Consider the following 18,783-nt stretch of genomic DNA (forward strand, 5'->3'; position numbering starts at 1 on the left):
TCAGTTTTGAAAGATAAAAAAGTTCTGGAGATTGGCTGCACAAAAATGTGTATATACTTAGCACTACCAAACTATATACCTAGCACTATCAAACTGTACACTTAGAAATGGTTATGCTAATAAATTTTATGCCATGAGTTTTATACCACAAGCAAAAAGGAAAAAAAAATCTTCAGTTGAAAAGCCAAGTGCATTTGTGACTCAATGATTGACACTGTCAGTTTAGAAAAGGCACTATAGAAATGAAATTAGAGAAGTAGATGTCAGTTTTGACGTCGACAGATCTGAGCAAAATTCGGGAGCATATTATTCATCTATTAATTCTCTTTTACAGTTAAAAAGTATTTACTTCTTCTGCATCTCCTGAACTTTAGTTTCACTGATGCTTGACTGGCAGTAAGTCAGCCTCATTCTTATCTATGGGGAATCAGATTCAGTCCAGGGTTTCCCAACTATGTATTTCCGGGGACGTGACATTTCCAGATCTGTCCTGTCAAGCCAATGGTGTTTCCACAATTACAAAGGATGACCTGGAAGTTCACATCTAAAGTAGCACTAATCAATTATGGGTCTTGTGGGTTTTCTGGGTCAGGACCAGAACAGTTAATTCATCATTTGTCTAACTTGGGAAATCTTCAACCTGTTTCTGATGAACAACTCATCTGATTATCCCTATATGTCACAGTCTCAGACACTGGAAAGTGTGACACCACCAGTCACCAACGAGAGATGAGGCAAGTGGCTTTAAGCCCAGTTCACATGTTCCCCTCGCCTGTCTCAGAGACAAGGGTGTGTTGATGGGAGCAGGCTTAGAGGTCTACCAGATGGGACTTTGACATCTACTTAAAGATTTCTGTTTGGAAGTTTAAATTCATGTGTTGTCTTTTCACTGCCAGCTTTCTTAATGGAATTAGAGAAATCACCTTGCTAGAGAGTGAAATAAGAGAGACAGACTCTTGAGCACAACAAAACCAAGGAATAATCAGTATCTGATGACTTGTCTTACAGCAAAGACATTTGTCTAGACTTGTCAAAATACACAATCTGCAACTTGCAAATATCTACAGAGCAAAAGTCCCCATCATCACCACACCTTTCCCTCCCACTCTTGACGCTTCGCATACTACTCCCAAGTGTCAAATGCTTCTTTCAGTGGGTTAAGCCTTTGCACCATCATCTTGCTCGATTCACATACAGCACTGGGACTGAAATTAAACTTTGTTTTAAGGACTACTGAAAACAACTATATATTAATCCAAATATTGTTATTTCACCACCTGTGAAATGTGGCTTTATGACATGAACAATACAGCTTCTCTAAATAGTGGAGGACAAGATAAAAAAAAATCTAAAATCATAGCTGAAATATGAGGAGTGGTAAAGGTTGCCCCAGTGGTCAAAGGCAGGAACTGCAGGAAAGCCCTAAGGGAGAGACTAAGTTAATGATTGTTAGACTGCAAGGTTTTAGCTAAGAAAAGCAAGGAAAGATTTTGTTGGAGTACTGGAAACATGGTTTTCTTACCTTCAAGTGGACACAGAGTACAACGTCACCAATACTAGATAAAATGTCATCTATCACACATGCATCATCAGTTCACGTTCATAAGACAGTGTGAATGTGAACAGAACTGGGGAGGGGACGATAAAATGTCTTTGCCATGAGACCCCCAAAATGACCTTGCCTTGTAGCTCCTGGACAAATGAACTCTGAAGTAGTGCAGTGTTATCACTGGGTTATATCTACAGTCATCAAGACATGTTTCTAATTAACCTGAACATCAACTGTTTGCTTTGTACCAATGGTACCTTGAGGAACTAGGTTTTTCTAACCCAAGGCCAGAACACAGTTTTAGTGACATTTCGTGTCCCCTCTGAGTCTTTTTTTACAATATGACTTCCTCTTTATTACAATGGATAGTGAGAAGGAACGGGTAAGAGAAAAAACAAGACAAGAATGTTTAGGAAGCAATAACTGAACTATTGAACATGGTCTGAGGTTTTAGATAAAAACAGCCTATGTGAACTATAGATCATTGATTCTGCAGCTCAGTAGTACTAGCTGGTTGTGACTTCCCACCAACTGCTTCAGCAATTTATTCTCCCTACTTGAATTAATATTGTTCAATTCGTTTAATATTCCAGTGAATCCTCCCTTTCAAGTAAAAGAGTTAAAAAGACAAGCAACTTGAGCTAGTAGTGCTTCAATTTCTGGGGATTTCTCCATATGCATTTAAATATTCTTAGTCAAATTAACTATCAAATGTGGCTTGCAATGCTTCAATTTCTGGGGATTTCTCCATATGCATTTAAATATTCTTAGTCAAATTAACTATCAAATGTGGCTTGCAATGAACGTGATTGGAAATACTAAATTTTCTTAGGGAGTAACTTGATTCGAGATTCTTGCTCCTTATGAAACTACTTTTGTTTCCAGGCATACCAGACAAAAGCAATTGAAAAATTAAAGAATTGACAAATTACTCATTTAATTGTAGCTACAGAATATTTAACTAAGAGATATCACTGTAAAGCCCTTTGCTCAATAATTCAGCACCAAGAACCACTGTCCCAGAAGTCCTACTTATAAAGAATAAAGATTCTAAAATAATAATAGCAGTATCAACATTAGCTAATACAACGCCACTCAGCAATTTACAAAACACTCATCCATACACTCACTCTCTTACTTTTATCATAGGTTTTTACATGAGATCAGGTCCACTTCACCTTAAACTGAGAAATTTCTGCTATAAAATTGTTTAATTCTGTATTAAGAAAGTAGCAATTTTGTGGTGCGGGGGCGGGGGGAGGTATAACTCAGTGGCAGAGCGTGCTTAGCACGCACGATGTCCTGAGTTCAATCCCCAGTACTTTCACTAAAATAAATAAATAAATAACCTAATTACCTCCCCCTGCAAAAAATAAGTGAAAAATTTTTTTTTAATTTAAAGAAAGCAGTTTTTTTAAAACATTGTATTTCATGGGAGAATAATACATATCACAGAAAAATTCCTACTTTGCTGTTTTGTCAAATTTGTCTTGAACACTGCAGAAGGTTATTTCATGCTATATGAGAATCATTTCTGCTCTTATGATAATTTTCCCTTTCTCTACTTAGATTTCCTAATGATTTGTTAAGTTGTTTTCAGGCCAGTTTTTGTACTCATCGAGTTTATATCCCCTAAAATTTCACTGCTCTCAGGAAAAGAGTGGGGTTTCTGAAGAAGAGGGATCCTTACTGGAAAGGTTAACTTCATTAGGTTCTCGTTACCACACAGAAAAAACCCTTCAAGATGATTTAAGCAACTTGGTGCTTCAGGGTCTTAATTTTTCCAGTCCTCAAACACATGCCTTTGCTTTATGATTCAAGATAAGTCACAGATGGCTGATAACTACAGATTTTTTCCCAGAAGGCAGCCTTAGTCAAGTTCAAAAAGAGTGCTGAGCAAAGAAAACAAAACAAAACAAGTATCTCCCCAATTAAGTCACTGCAGAGAAAAACCTCTTCACGATATTCATCACTATGTTGGAGGAGATTAGCAGCACTTTCCTAAGGCAGAAGCAGGAATTCTTCTCTACCACCTATATATTCTGTCCCCTGGTTTCTGTGCTCTTCCACTCACATCACTTTTTATGGCTGTTTGTCAGTTAAACCAACACCTGTAGAGGTGGGGCTGAGAAAATGAAATTGCTACACATACAGCTTTGCCCTTTGGGCTTTTTCTGTACGCAGAGAGGTTTAGACTGAAAACCAGCTTCCTTGCAGGCTCCAGCAGGTGTGATTATGCACCTCTCCCTCTGTTCTCAGGGTGTGATTTGAGATGGTAAGCCCAAAAAGTAGATTTGGCTTTAGCAAGTGCTGGCTACCTTTTCTTTTAGCAAGACCAACTGCACCCTCAATTTTGTCCTGTGCTGTGCTCAGCTAGTAATAGTGAAAACTTATTTATTGCACTGCAGGTTTTTTCTCAAAAATCTTGGTTGTGAGCTTGCTTAATGTTTACTGGATAAGAATGACAAGGCAGGGTTACATTCACACCAAGAAAGAACACACAAGCAGTACCCGTTAATCTCAGAAATGGATTTGCCTGAGTACAGATATTCTAATGCTGTATGAAGGCAAATCTGCTGGTAGATATTGGTCCAGCTTATTTCCTTCAAGTTAGGAGGATCTCAATTACCTAAAAACTCTTCTTTCTATCAAACACAACCTCTATATGTAGCATATAGTATGACCTGAGTCCAGGACTTCCTGCTTCTCTGTATAGAGAAGGCGTGAAGGGAAGGCTGCCTGTCTAAGTAACTGCTGTTTCTGACACAGGGACATAGGCCTCACGGATCTTAATTACTGCTCCAGGTTTCAGTCATACATCCATTCCATTGCCCTTCAGTTCGTATGGCCAAAAAGCAACATGGACCTGGCTTTGAGTCCTGCTTCTTTCAGTTTTACTAGCTGTGACTTTGGGCAAATTATGTCCTTTTTTCTGCTTCCACTTCTGCATTTCTAAAATGCAAGGACTAGACAATTTGTCTCCAATGATTGCACCCAATGCTGTGTCATCTAAAATTCAGTGATTCTGATTTCCTAAATTGTACTGAGGGGTCAGCCCATCGTTCAAAACTTCATGATCAGAAATTAGACACTTCTTGCTTTAAGAAAGGATTTATAAAAGTGATTAGAGTGGGCATCCTCATCTTGTTCCTGATTTTAAAGGAAAGGCTTTCAGCTTTTTACCACTAAGTATGATGTTAGCTGTGCGTTTGTCATAAATGACCTTTATTAGTTGAGATAGGTTCCCTCTATATCCACTTTGATGAGACTTTTTTTTCCATGAATGGATGTTGTATTTTGACAAATGTTTTTTCTGGGTCTATTGAGATGATGTGATTTTTATCCTTCCTTTTGTTAATATGGTGTATTACAGTGATTGATTTGTGAGTACTGAACCATCCTTGCATCCCTGGAACAAATCCCACTTGATCGTGGTGTCATATTACAAGTGATCAGTAAGTGTTAGCTTTTTTTTGGCACAGTCCCAATAATGGTCCTTGTACCACATGCAAGGAAGGGTAGCTTTTTAACTTTTAGGGAAACAAATTCCAACTTTTGGACAATTCTGCTGTTAGAAAGTTCTACCTTATTATTTTAATTCACTGCAAGATAAAGTTTCTCTCTTTATCTTGTATTAATTTGTACCATCTCTTACATAAACACTTATACAGGCATTTCTGGAAAGTAGGACTTCTACTGGCAAACTCCACCTCTGTCTCTAATAATTATTTAGCCCATAAAGGGAAAGAACTGAGACTTGGCTCCAACTATAGGTAACCTCTTCCACTGTGGTGAGTCAAGATATTTGTCTAATTACTGGGATTTTTGTTTTCTTTTTATTAGAAATTCCAAACCCTCTGGGTGTGGGGAACAGAATTAAAATGCATTTCTCTAACATGTTGTAACATAAAATAAGCTACTCAGAAGGAAGGGATACTGCAAAAGCTGCTAAGTGTCAGCTATGACTTCTCAAGTCTGACTCTCTTGGCCTTTAAATATTAACAGCAATCATGTGGGACCTGGCTCTTGGCTGAGTTATGATGAGGCCTAAGGATCTGTGCATCAACTAGTTCCTGCATGACCTTACTAAATGCAAGAAGACTAAGCTACATTTTGCGTTTGTGTTTTGTCTTTCATTCAAGGTTTTTGGTTTTTTTTTAAGAAAGGTTCATCTGATTCACTCTTTGTCACTTCGGATGACTCAACAGAATAGAACGATCCCAATCTTCAGGATCAATTTAGGATACTCTGATGGAAGTCACTCAGAACAACACCTGGCACGGGTAGTCCTTAGCAGGGGTTCATCAGATCTTTCCTTTATTTCCCAAATCCTTGAAAGATATTACGGCAACTCATGCTATATAAATGCCTTGCCATCACACTTCAGTGCTACTCTTCTATAACCAAGTCTGTTACACTGTCTTTCTGCTTCTACTCCCTTTGTAACTATCCAAGGTTACCTTTAGGAACTTAACAAATTAATAGTCCTATTGATTAGTGAAGCCTCAGGTTACCCTTGGAAAAAAATCAGCATCTGGAATCAAAAGGCCTTAGTTCAAGTCAATTTAGCTACCTCCTTACTAAGAGACTATGATTAGATCTACTCAAGCTCTCTGGGACCTCAGATCTCTCAGCCACAAAAAGAGACGCTAATACAGATGACAATTACGTTTCTTCAGTGAGCTGTTGAAGTGGCTGTTGCGAGTGTAGGTTAAAGATTGTGAAGCCATGTGTGCAACCAAGTGTGAAAGGATCCCCAAATCAAAGGCCAGCCATAGAGCAGGAAGAAACATACATGACACATATTTACCATCCCTGGACTTTTAAAATATTCACCTGAGAAAGTATACATATAAAACAAAATAAGAGATATGAAATTGATTTTTTCAGCCACGTTGTATCCAAATGCTATCACTTTTAACAGTTTCATTACTAATGATGTTACCAGAAGAGAAATTAAAGGAGAAACCTACTTATACCTTCTGTATTCAAACCAAATTCTCTTGTAATCCTTGGTAGTGAGCATTTTATCAGTGGCCCTCTGAAGACACTGTCATATATGCTCTCTAAGTGAATGAAGGTGGGCTGGATGGCACAGATTTTAGGCAAAGTGGGAAGAAGCTATGCTGTGGCAGGCCCAAGACAGATCCCCTAGGACGTGAGAGGTAGAGCTTTAGAGTGCTCCTCATATCATTCCATGAAGGCAGCTGCTTCCTGTGCCTAGTCTTGGCCCAGCTCTAGCAGGAGATTGGATCAAGGCTATCTGCATGTCTGTTTTCAGGACATAAAATTTTGTTGACCCACACAAAGGGACAAGGAGATCAATGCCATCACGCAGAAAACTTAATTTAGAAGAAGAAAAATGAAGAGGATGAGGAGGAGAAAGAAAAGACGACAAAAGTCTTACATCTAATGAAGCACAAATTTCTTCTGTAAACTGTGACAGAGTCATCTTTAGAGAAGATACTTTGGTGTGTTAGTGGTTGGTTTAGAGTTTTCTTGATGTGTTTCAAGGAATAATGACAAAAACCAGAAAGACATATCCATGACATTGCAAACACAGTATTGGGTACTGTCATTTATGTGTTACGTCATTTAACCACCAACACTACAAAATGGGACCCAGGGCCTGGAGATGTCATGTACCTGGCCTGATTTCTCATGGCCAGTAATTATGGTCAGTAACTGACAAGGCCCAGCCTTAGAATCTGAGGCTATGATTCAAAGGGTGTGGAAAGACCAAGAAATTTTAAATAGTGCTGGCAACTCTGTGTCAAAACTCTTCTATAAATAAATAGTTTCCTGATTATTCCTAATTCCCACTGACTTGGTATAATGCAAGCTATTCAGCAATGCGATACGGATAAATATTTCCTTTTCAAAACACTGCACAAATACATGATTTCCTCCCTCTGTCCAGCCTGTAGGAGAAGTAGGAAAAGAGCAAGGTAATAGGAATTTACCTCTAAGCTATAAAGCCTTCCTATCCTTTCAGTAATCACTGAGGGGTGCTCCCAGTTACCAGGGAAACCATAACAGATTCCATGAGATTCAAGTACAACACTTGGGTTGCCTGGCTAGAGAATGCCAAAAAAGCAAAGGAAAATATTATTCTTACTGAAATCATTTGATGTCTATGACTAATAAAAAAACATGTTGGCAAACTGAATTTTTAGAAATGCTCAAAGGGCTTGGTTAGAGCTATGAATTAATAGCATACAGTAGTTTTGTCTGGAGAAAAGAAAAAAAAAAAGGACAATGATGTTAGACTATTTTTAAATTTATCTGAATAACCAAAAGATTCCAACAGAAATCTTAGGAAATCAATCTAGGTCCTTTATTTCACTTTCAATTTCAATTTCCCCTCCCCTTTCTCTTATAGCTAAATAATAAAGTTTGTACCTTTTGAGTTACATTATACTTGAATTCTGAGGGACCCAGAGGCCTTCTTGGACTTCTTACTCGACACCTCACAAACACCAGAATTATCTCTGAAGTATCCCTGACAACCGTACCCACCTTAGAGACCATGAGAGCTGAGGTGTCTATTCGAGCAAGTGCTGTGCCCTTTGAGGGCTGGGGCAAGCTGGGGGTGGAAGAAGTTGGGGGTAAGCCAGACCTCCCATTATCTCTTGACCCAGCTCCCAGAGGTGGCTACGGGCCTGCCTGAAGATGTTCATCCAGTTCCTGCTTGATTCTTCCAGAGCAGGAGGCCGTTGCCAGGACCCATCCTATCTCGTTATGGATACAAGCTCTAATTGTTGGAGGGTGCTTTCTCATGCTGAGCCAAAATCTGCCTCCTTGTGTTTTTTACCCATTGTTTCTCATAGTATCTCTAGAACAATATTATTTTACTCAACTTCCTCTCTTTTTGAATAGTCCCTCAGAAGTCCCCATGAAGTCAGCTGTCATGACTCTCCAATACCCTGTCTTCTCCAAACTAAATATCCTCAGTTTCTTTCTCAGATCATAAGGCAAATAGACAAATGTTAAAACAATAATAAGAGAACATATAATCACCATAAGAGAAAGATAAAAAGGTGGTCTGGAAACTAGAATTTTTTAAAAGGGTTTTTTTTTTTAACTTAAAAGGCGAAATTTTAAAATGATATTGAGGAGCTCTGTATCATCCCACTGAGTTCCTGCACACTGTCCACATCAAGTGATCCCATTAGAACAGAAATGCAGTTTGCTAAGATTTTTCTTGGTGACACTGTCCATCCATTCTTACCAACTTGCATTTATTTTTCGCTTTTATTTATTTAGTAGCAATGCCTACTTTGAGAAAAGTTTCTGGAACAACACTTATCTGAATACAAACAGTTGTGACATAATTTCAGAATCTGAGTACCATCTGTTAAGAATTAAGGGAAGGGCAATGTAAGGAAACTAAATCTTTAGTTCTTTTGCCTCCCCTAATTTTATTATGAAAAATTCCAAACACAGAAAAGTTGAAATGATTTTATAGTAAACAACCATATTCTTAATAGTTAGACACTACAATGAACACTTTGAGATCTTCAATTTATCATTTGTCTGAGAGTTTCTCTATCAAGCCATCAGCCTGTTTTACCTTCTTATGCATTTCAGTGTAAGTTTTGCTCATCAGCGTGTGTATCGTTATCAGTTCTTTTTTTGATACTTTTAATTAGTACTCTCTTCTGAATCCTTCTTGCCATTCTTTCCCTCATTCCCTCTACTTTCTCAATTTTCGTATCTACACCCTGCCTCCCAGTTTCTCTCCCCAAAGTTCTAGGCAGTAAAAGGAAAATATGGAAAATCTGAGCACTGAGCCATCTTGAAGCACTATCAGGAATGGTCCGCCACAGGTGTGATCACCACAGGTCTGGGACAAGGTCCTCATGAACAAGCTGATGCAAACCAACTTACAAAGAGAGGGAGGTACAGATTAGGCGAGCCAACTTAATAATTTACTGTGAGAAACACAGCTACCAAATACCTAAGCATGTGCATTTCTTGACCACCTGTCTCTCCCTGAACTAAGCTGCACACTAAGGAAGAGTTGGTAAGAAGGTCTTAGTGACACAGAATGGAGACCTTACCAGCACTGATAGAATTGCAACAGCTGACCAGCAGTGTCTCTCACCACAGGAGTGCTTCACAATTACAGTGATGAAATGAGCACATGAATACTAACCACAGCTCCAGTAGAACAGCTGTGCAGACCAGGCACGCCTCGTCAGGATGGTCCTGAGTGAAGTCCACCCATTTCCATCCCTCCAGTGCTCTTTAGTGAAGTTCCACAACTACCATCCTCCTTTGAATAATGCATTCCCTTTTGGCCATGCATAGGCCATTAATTAAGCTTTTGTGAACTCCTGACCATCCTGTCTTTAATATGAGAGGTCTGTATCTGTATAATCCCATCTTTGATAAACCAATTTTACTAATTTTACTCTCAAAACAGGGAGTGATTCCCCGCTGCCTGAGGGTACTCTTTTTAAAAATCAAAGAACATCATTTTCCCTGGTGAGCAAAGACCATTCCATTCCCTACCTCAAGATTTATAACTAATAAGAAACGTTAGTCATTTATTTCCTGGGCTTCCTAATTACCCGCCCACAAAGTCCTGGCAAGGTGAGCTCTTCAGAGGAAAGGCAGCAACACAAAAATGCAAAGACAGCACTTTTCACCACAGATAGCTCTGCAGTTGCAGAGAAATCCAATTTTGACAAATTAAATCCATCCTGAGATCGATAAAAGGAGCTTTCTAGTCATACAGTCTCAAAGGGAATCCTTTGGTTATGTAACAACCTCTTAATGTAGTCCTTTCAAAGGTTGAGATGGCATAAATCAGATTATTCTATAGCAAGGAATTCCTGTCCGCTATTACTTGGAAACCATTCTTATCCCAAACCACTTTCTCTATACAGACAGCATAGTAAATATCGGTAAATATCAGCATTCCAAGGTAGCATCACTCCCTTTAGAGTTTATTTGAATGCGGACCATTACGGTGTTGGGGTGAAAATGACACAGAATCAAGGCTGTGACTACCTCACGTGCATCTACTAGATCAGGAAAAATAGTCCGATGCTTTCAGGCATTGGCACCTCAATGGTAAAGTGCCAACTGTCAACTGGAGTTCTTCTATAACTGCTTCTATATATATGCAGCCAAAACACAAGGATCAGATCCAGACAGAACCCCTTCAATCGGGTAAAAAATACTATGGTGCAGAGAGTGGGCTTTTACTGTTAGGGGTTCCAGTGCTCTGACAGGAGTGCCTGCCCCTCATAAGGACTCAGTCAAGGTGAACAGGGAGCATTTCATCTAAGCCAGGCTTCAAAGGTCATGTTTGTTCAGACATCATTAGTTCTTTTCATTCCTTTGATGCATCTGTCTCTAGTGATGGAAAGTCTTTTTTTTTTTTTTTTTTTTTTTTTTTTAATACAGAAACTGAAGCACAAAAGGAAACTGAAAAAGCTACAAACCGATTTGGCAACAGTTAAGCAGGAGGCTGCCATCACAGTCCTGGAACTCAATGAGAAGATAAAGACTCTATGTGAAGGAAAGCCAGCCCCTAGAGGTCAGTATTATCACGTGACAATCACACATCGGCCATGGTCCTGGGATGTATATAGTTTTACTGGCAGGAAAGCAGAAACCAAGGCCACAGTGCCAGGCAGCATACTGCACCAGCAGCGTGCTGACCCAGCTGACCTCCATTCTGCATGAATAGAGACAGCACACAAATTGCTGACTCCAGGCTGGGTATACTTTCACTGTATGAGAGGCAGAGGATGAAAAACCAGTTCCTTGAAGGACAGTCTCTGTAGCTAAAGAGCTCGACTGAAAAACACCGGGTAAGTGTCCTGCTAGGTAGCAGTGAGAGAAGTGTAGGGCCCAAGGAGACAGACCTCAGGCCCCCAGGGAAGGGCCTCTGATATGAGGAACGGAGAGAGGCTTGTCTAAAAGTGTAGATGGACTTACAGACTAAGACAGGCATCGGGGAGGAAAGAAATGAGTGTTTTAACAAAGACAATGAGCTAGAAACAAGCAGGGAAGGCTGGCTGGTATGAAATCTGGGTGGTTCAGAAAAATTTTAATAGCCACTTTGGTTTGGGTTTTTTAAAAAGTCTTGTCTAAGAGACTATAAACACACTTGGGGAAAAAGCCCTCAGATTGTCATCATCAGCAATAATGAGTTAACATTTAATTCCACAGGCTAGGCATTTTACTAAGCACTTCACATGTATTTAATTCTCAGAATAACCTCTGAAGCAAGTACATTTATGAATTCCACAAGAATAAGCACAGGTTTAGAGATGTTGATTAATACCTTGCCCTAGGTTAGACGTGTGTGTGCAACACCTGGGCAATCAGCCTCCAATCAGCAGCATACCCTTCCCCAGGGCGCCTGCGCAGCTCCCATGCAGCACGGCATGTCTCTGCTCTGTGGCAGTAACATCTAACCTCCTTCTGCCTGGGGAATCTCCTGCAAAACTATGGTTCTCTGGGGTAAATGTCTTCCTTTGATGTGTGGCACACTTGTAAATCCAGGAACATGGAATTGTTCTTACTCTCACTTCCTTTATTACTCATAAGTAATTATGGAAAAAGAGGAGGAACGTGGAAATAATGGAGGAGGAGGAAGTAGGTGATGTGGTGGCTGCAGAAAGTGAGACACTCCCAGCATCCTGACCTCATGGTAAAGGTTTTACTATGAGTTTGGTTTTAATTTTCAATTTGGATAGCACTTTTCCGAGACTGAAATGGCATGTAACACGGTCACCCTGAAACACATGTTTTTCCCTTTCCACAGAACAACATAAACAAAACAGTTTAATTTGCTTTTACCACCATGAAACCTGAAGGAATAAAATCCATTAGAGAATATTATCCATTTAAAGGTCTTTATTCTAAGGCATCTTGGCCAGATTTCAAATCGTTTGTGTAAGTTGAGAATGCTTGTTTAGCACATTGGAGAAAGTTCTCCAGCTCACCTAAGAGAATTTTTCAACTTTTCAACTGTATTTTGTATCTAGTGAAAAAAATATTATTGGAAGGTACCTAACTCTTATTAGCCTAATTTTTGACAAAAAGAGTATCACTTGTTATCTAATGATAATTTTTCCCTTTGATATTTTGATAGGTCAAAATTAAAGTAATACTGAGGTATCAGGACTCTAGTGATTGTGGGGGAGGTTAGAAAATATTAAATTCCACATCTGCTTCTTTGCCCATTTTTTCTGTTTAAAAGGAAAAAAAGAACAAAAAACCTAATGTATTATGAACAGATACAAATTTAAATAAAGCCAAGTACTCCAACGTCAATTACGAAAGCAGTGACTCCCTTCTGAACCTACGTGTTACTTCTCTTATTTGGTGGAAAAAGCAAGTCAGTGGACTGACATACAGCATAAGGTCTTAAATCAAATATTTGCACAATCTTACTCTCCCATGGGTCCCATATAGCCTCACCCTGCATTCAATAATCCAGGAGACTGACAAGGCCATCGTGGCCCCTGATTAATATTAGCTCTCATTCTCAGAGACTTCGGTCACCTTGCCCTACCTCTCAATTCATTTGAAAGTAAAGTCTGAAAAGATGGAGGTAACTTTAACACACAATGACTCCCATTTAACCACTGAACAATTAGGGCTGACCCACCTCCCAGACACATGCCTTGATCAGAACACCACTCCTTCCCTAGTTAATCTTGTGTCCTTTTATAAAACATTTGTTCCGGGTTCTCATACCTCTGTTTGCAAATGACAGATGCCCCAGTCACAACAGCTTAAGAAGAAAGGGTGATTTATTGGCACAGGTGTAAACAAACTAAGAAAGCGCATGCCATCAGCCTTAGAGCCCAACGGATACAGGGTCTCAGATACCATCAGGACACTCTGTCTCTCACCTCTGTTTCTGTTAAGACTTTCATTCTCTCAAGCAGAATGTCACAAGAGACTGGAAACATTGCCACAAGCAACTAAAGGCCACCCCTCTTATCTCTCCTTCAGAGAGGAAAGAAAGCATTTTTCCACCAGCTCCAGCTAGAAAAAGTAAAAGAAAATACTCCATTCTGGTTTAGGTTGGGTACTCACCCGGGGACATGAATCCTTCTTTGTGGCCGGGGTGAGGAACTACGGTTGGACAAGCTTCGGTCATACACCAGCCACTGGGTAGAGGGGGAGAGGGAAATAAGACTGGAAAAGGAGAATGTAGTGACTGGTGGGTCCCACCAGCAGCACAGGGCTGGACTGGAAGGGGAGTATTTCCTTAAAGGAACAGCCCATTATGAGGAATAAAGAGTGAGGGACAAAACCAACATGTCCAATACACTATTGGCTAGTGATTAAGTTAAAATATAATAAAATGCTTAATGAGTTACCCATCCATGAATATCTGCACTTTTTAAGTAGATTCTTCTTGATGAACAAAAGACCTTCATAACCCAAGAAATAAATGTCCATTGGTACAATTTTAGACCCCAGAGTAGATGAAGAGGGAACCACTTTGGGAAAGGAGTCCCCTTCCAGACTCCATCAAGTGGCATCACAGTTTCCCACTCTGAAGACCTGCCTTGTTGTAACAATGGAAGTTGCAAGAGGGGGAAAAGTGTTGATTCTAAGTGACATGTTACCTAGATTAACATAAAATTACTTCTCTGCTATAGTTATAAACCAATGCCTATCTTTATAATAAGCAAATTAATGAGATATAGCCAAATAAGTAAGAATTTCTTTTTATCTAAATATGCAAATCATTACCCTTTTTGGTTCATTTTCTAAGAAAGTCTGTGTATAAAGTTGCTGTTTAGCTCTCCTAATCAGAGGAATGTCCTATAATACTAGGAATACTTTTAAGCATATTCAAATTGATGAAACAGCGAGCTACCAATTTTTTTTTTTAACACAGAAAAACAATTTCATTGGCTATTTACTTAAAATTACCTCCAAGGAAATAAATGATTTAAGTCGATGGAAAGTTCAACCGAAAAGAAAAACACCTTTATTATAAAACTGGCACAGCAGGAAACTTATAGACTGAGCATTGCTTATTGATTTTACTTTGTGCAAATAATCAGAGCCCAGGCCCTGCCTCATTTCCACAGCTGCACCTGAAGTGCTTACAGTTTAACTTACTAGCAGAATTCAGCGAAATGTCTATGTACTCCTTCAAAGCTTGAGTCCACCTTTTGGTAAACTTTAGTATGCAGGAACCTAAGGTTAAATTTCAAAGCAATCTTTGCTTCCTTTGGCTTTACAGGACAAAGTTACTTTGCAAAAGACCTCAATGACTAAGTTTTGAGGATGGTACATGAGCATCAAGTCACCCACTATGATGAAAGCCTCTCTTTCTGACAAGAACATCAGACACCTGGTTTATAGATTTCAAGCCAGGGAATGCACTCTTCCGGATTATTTTTCCTTTTAATTCTTTTCTCTAAGTATGCAAAGCTAGTATATCAAATAACGTATATCTAGCTCCCACATGCAAGTTCCCACTGTCCCAGTGAAAGCCGATCAACATAAAGTCATCTCTTGGTTTTACTCTCATTAAGAAGACACTCCCAGGTAGTGCAGGTGCGTCCCAGGGCAAGCTTTTCCAGGACCCAATGTCTGAATAGAGCCAGCCACACCTGTGAGGGAGGCTTGTAATAATCTCACTTTTTAGTGACACAGAATTATTTTAAACACTATCCGATTAATTTTAAGGGTCAGACTTGCTGTCTATCTATACCTTTAAGAAAGTCCGGAGATATACCTCTTTACCAAAACCCCAGGGCCAACTCTAACCAGCATATTAAAGAGCATCTTTTATCTTAATGTGCACCACCAGGCACTCAGCCCAAACCCTCCCTCCCTCTTTTATTTCTCCTCCTACAAACCTCCTCTGGAGCAAAGCTCCTATTGCAACCAGATGTTAAGAAAACAGGGATGTGAGGATGATAAAAATGTTCTGGACTAAGACAGTGACAATGGTTGCACAACACTGTTACTATAGTAAGACCATAGAATTGTACACTTTAAAATGGTTAATATCATGGTGAATTTCATGGTATGTGAACTTTGTCTCAGGGGAAAAAAAAACAGTGGTTACAACAATCGTCACAAAGATATAATGACTAACAATTTGTCAAGTGTAAGTGTATTTTAATAAGAATGCTTTGGGCCTAAATAAAATCTTGCCTTGGTTAAATTCCAAGCTTTCAGAGAGTGGTCATATTAATATTTATTGGAGTAAGGCTGGTCTTGAATAGTTGCCCACTGTGTTAGGTTCTTTAAACGAGGCCATCCTCTTCTCTTCTACTCTCAGCACAGCTCTTGAAAAGGCTATTATTCCTCAGACTAGGAACCAAGTACTTGACCAACAGTTCTACGCACAACCTTCTCTTACCATTGAGCACAAATTTTTATTTACCTGTCTACCTAGAGTTTTCTAAGAAAGTAACGAGGAGGGCCCTGGCATCTCACTGTTTGCACTGCTGGGACTTTGTCAGAAACACTGCTCACCACCCATGGCCGTCAGACTGCATGAAGCTCAGGCTGATATTTGGGCAAAGCAAAAACAGGCAGCCTGTACTTCCCTCATGCTGCCAAGGGTGTTACCACCTTGATAGAAAGTAACAAGAACTCAAGGAGACAAAATGTAGAGATCTTCCCACCCACATTAGTATCCCAACATTTGCAGAAAACTGTTTTCTTTTAAGTGCTCCCACTGAATCCTTAGGTATAGAAACTATTCCACAGTGGAATATTGTACATTTAGATCAATAAATACCAGAAACTAACAATAGGGAAAAGTGAGAGAATATAGGAATAATAACTCCAACGTGTGCTTTCTAAGTATAACAAGTTCCTTAGGAGTTCTAATATTTACCCATGGAATAGGTTTTATTTATCTTTATAATCCCTAGTCTCATTCAGAGATTACCTGTCAGGTTGCCTCTTCCTTTGTCCCCTTAAGTCTTCCTGAAATAGAACCCCAAAGCCTTCTCATTGATTTCAGAAGCTCCCTCACAGGTAAATAACTGCTCTAGGAGTCCCTGCAAAGCTTAAGGATTTTATTGCATGAAGATTGCAAGAAGTGTTACTTACTTGGTATGTACAAATTTAGGGTGGTTTTAACTTTCAAAAGGACATTCTAGAGACCTCTAGGACTAAAAATGACTCATGTAAAAATCAGGTATAGCTCACGATTTTGTGGGTTGCAAGCGACAGAAACCAAAATGAAACTAGTTTAAGCAGAAAAGAAACTGACTAGCTGCAAAGGCTGGCAGCAGGGCTGAGCAGAGGGTTTCTCAACTGCTCATTTGGCTCCTCTCTGCTTACTGGCCCCATCTGAGCTACTCCAAGCACAAATCAGGAAAGATTCCCCCAGCTGCCACAGCTCATCAGTCTTTGGTGAGCAGCTCTTTCTGCCTGCTCTTTTAGTCACAGAAGCATGGTTTTCCTTTGGGGAAGTACCCCTCTCTCATTCTCTGCAGTCCTATGGGACTGTCAGTCATGATGTCCCTTTCCCACTTGACCCAGGAAAAGGTTTTTGACTAGCTAAGCCAATCACACCTTTATTTTTTTCACGAATTTGAATCTTGAGCTGAGTTGAATGAAGGAGGACAGAAAAAAACTAGAGCTGATTCATTCTGAAGGTTGGGCCCTGCCCCCTGAAGCAACTGTCTATTAGCTTTTGATATCTATTCCTAGGGCTGACTTCACAAGGTCAAGTTATTCAACTTCCCTTCAGTACTGAGAGCTTTCTCATATTCTTCCAACATACTCTTTTCTTTTTTTAAACCTTAAAGTAGTCTGCATTGGCTTGTAACACTTGCAACCAAAGAACCTTAATTTGTACCCAATATCAGGGAACAGAACTTCTTTCTCACATAATCTATACAGAAATCTCAAGGAAGGAATCTGATGGACTCTACTTGTAGCACATTCTTATGTGGATCAATCACAGTGGCCAGGGCAATGGGCTCTTATCATGGACCACACCTGGGTCCTGTGTCAAAGGTCAAGGGCTAGGAATATTATTAGATAAAAGAAGATAGGAAAAGCTTCCGGACAGAAGACAAAAAAAAAAAAAAAAATACCTCTTACTGTCCCCTTTAATCTATTTTAGTTAAATCTCATAAACCTGGAGAAGGACAGTCATGAGAAGATCAGTTTTCTCTTGTCAGGAAAGTGCAAAATTTAAAATCTCTCTTCCCTGTCAGTTCAAAGTGCCTATTTAGGCCCTTCCTTTGCAAAATGTCTGGAAATTATAATTAACAAAGGGTAAGAAGATCCATTCTCAAATTTTTGGTTGGGGTCCAGGATTTGCTAGCTCTGTCAGCTGTGAGCATTTAATGATGTCAGGGTCTCCTCCCTCCTTTGTTTGTAAGACTAATTTTGGAATTATACTGTTATCAGGAAATGGGGCTCCCTTCCTTCTGTCCATCCCTTAGGAATAGGTTTTTTTGTTGTTTTGTTTTGTTTTAAGTCTCCTGGCTTCTGTATCCAGAGAGGTTGGCTGAAAGGGCAAGCACCAGCTAAATGTCAGACAAAGCACACGGGAATTGGAGCTTGATCAATTTCAAAGGCTTCCTACTTAACCTTGGAGACTGCTATGATCACCAGAAGAGCCTGTGCCGTTTGGAAATACTGTTAAAGAACTCGGACCACAGCCGAGAAGGAAGATGCTTCCTTCCAGGAAATGTGCAGAGAAATGGTGAGCACTCCTTTGTCAAACATGAGCAGATGGAGCTTTATTTGTCAACATAAAATGAACTGGAGAATTTGAGGTTGCATACAATTGTCAGTCAGCTGTAGATACTGGTGCAGCTGTTCCTGACACAAATCTCTTGGTGCCAAAGTAGATAAAGAAAATGATATTCTCTCCTGTATTCCCCAGAAACCACAATGTTATTTCACTGACTGACTCAGCGTTTCCTGACAGGAGGTTGAAGCTGGAGGATGGCTACATTGGTCATATGTATAAATTTGGAGGAATGAATGGATATTTGTGGGGGGAGGGGGGCACTGAGCTCATCAAACCAAATTTAGAAAGGATTCACAGGACAAGATTCTGCTGCACAAGTGGGAACACTCTATTTGAAAACATGGCATTTCTTTCCGTCCAGTGGGATTCTGTTAGATTTATACTCTAATGTATACATTAGATATATATGTGCATTGTTGTAGTCTGGAAGAATATTTGTTTTTAAAAATATGCTGCTTTGGACCAGATTACCCTACTATGCCTCTAAATTTTTCAATCAAAGCCA

General features: G+C 39.6%; 1 protein-coding gene across 1 annotated transcript in view; it reads left to right on the forward strand.

Annotated features, from left to right (window-relative positions):
• Window positions 1-18,783, forward strand: part of CCDC192 (coiled-coil domain containing 192) — a 171,362-nt gene that overhangs the window by 105,003 nt on the left and 47,576 nt on the right. The window contains exon 5 of the mRNA XM_064478786.1: window positions 10,967-11,099. Within this exon, the coding sequence (XP_064334856.1) occupies window positions 10,967-11,099 (133 nt within the window). The remainder of the gene's footprint in view (window positions 1-10,966; window positions 11,100-18,783) is intronic.

This window comes from Camelus dromedarius, chromosome 3 (assembly GCF_036321535.1).
Source record: "Camelus dromedarius isolate mCamDro1 chromosome 3, mCamDro1.pat, whole genome shotgun sequence".
NCBI classification, from domain to species: domain Eukaryota; kingdom Metazoa; phylum Chordata; class Mammalia; order Artiodactyla; family Camelidae; genus Camelus; species Camelus dromedarius.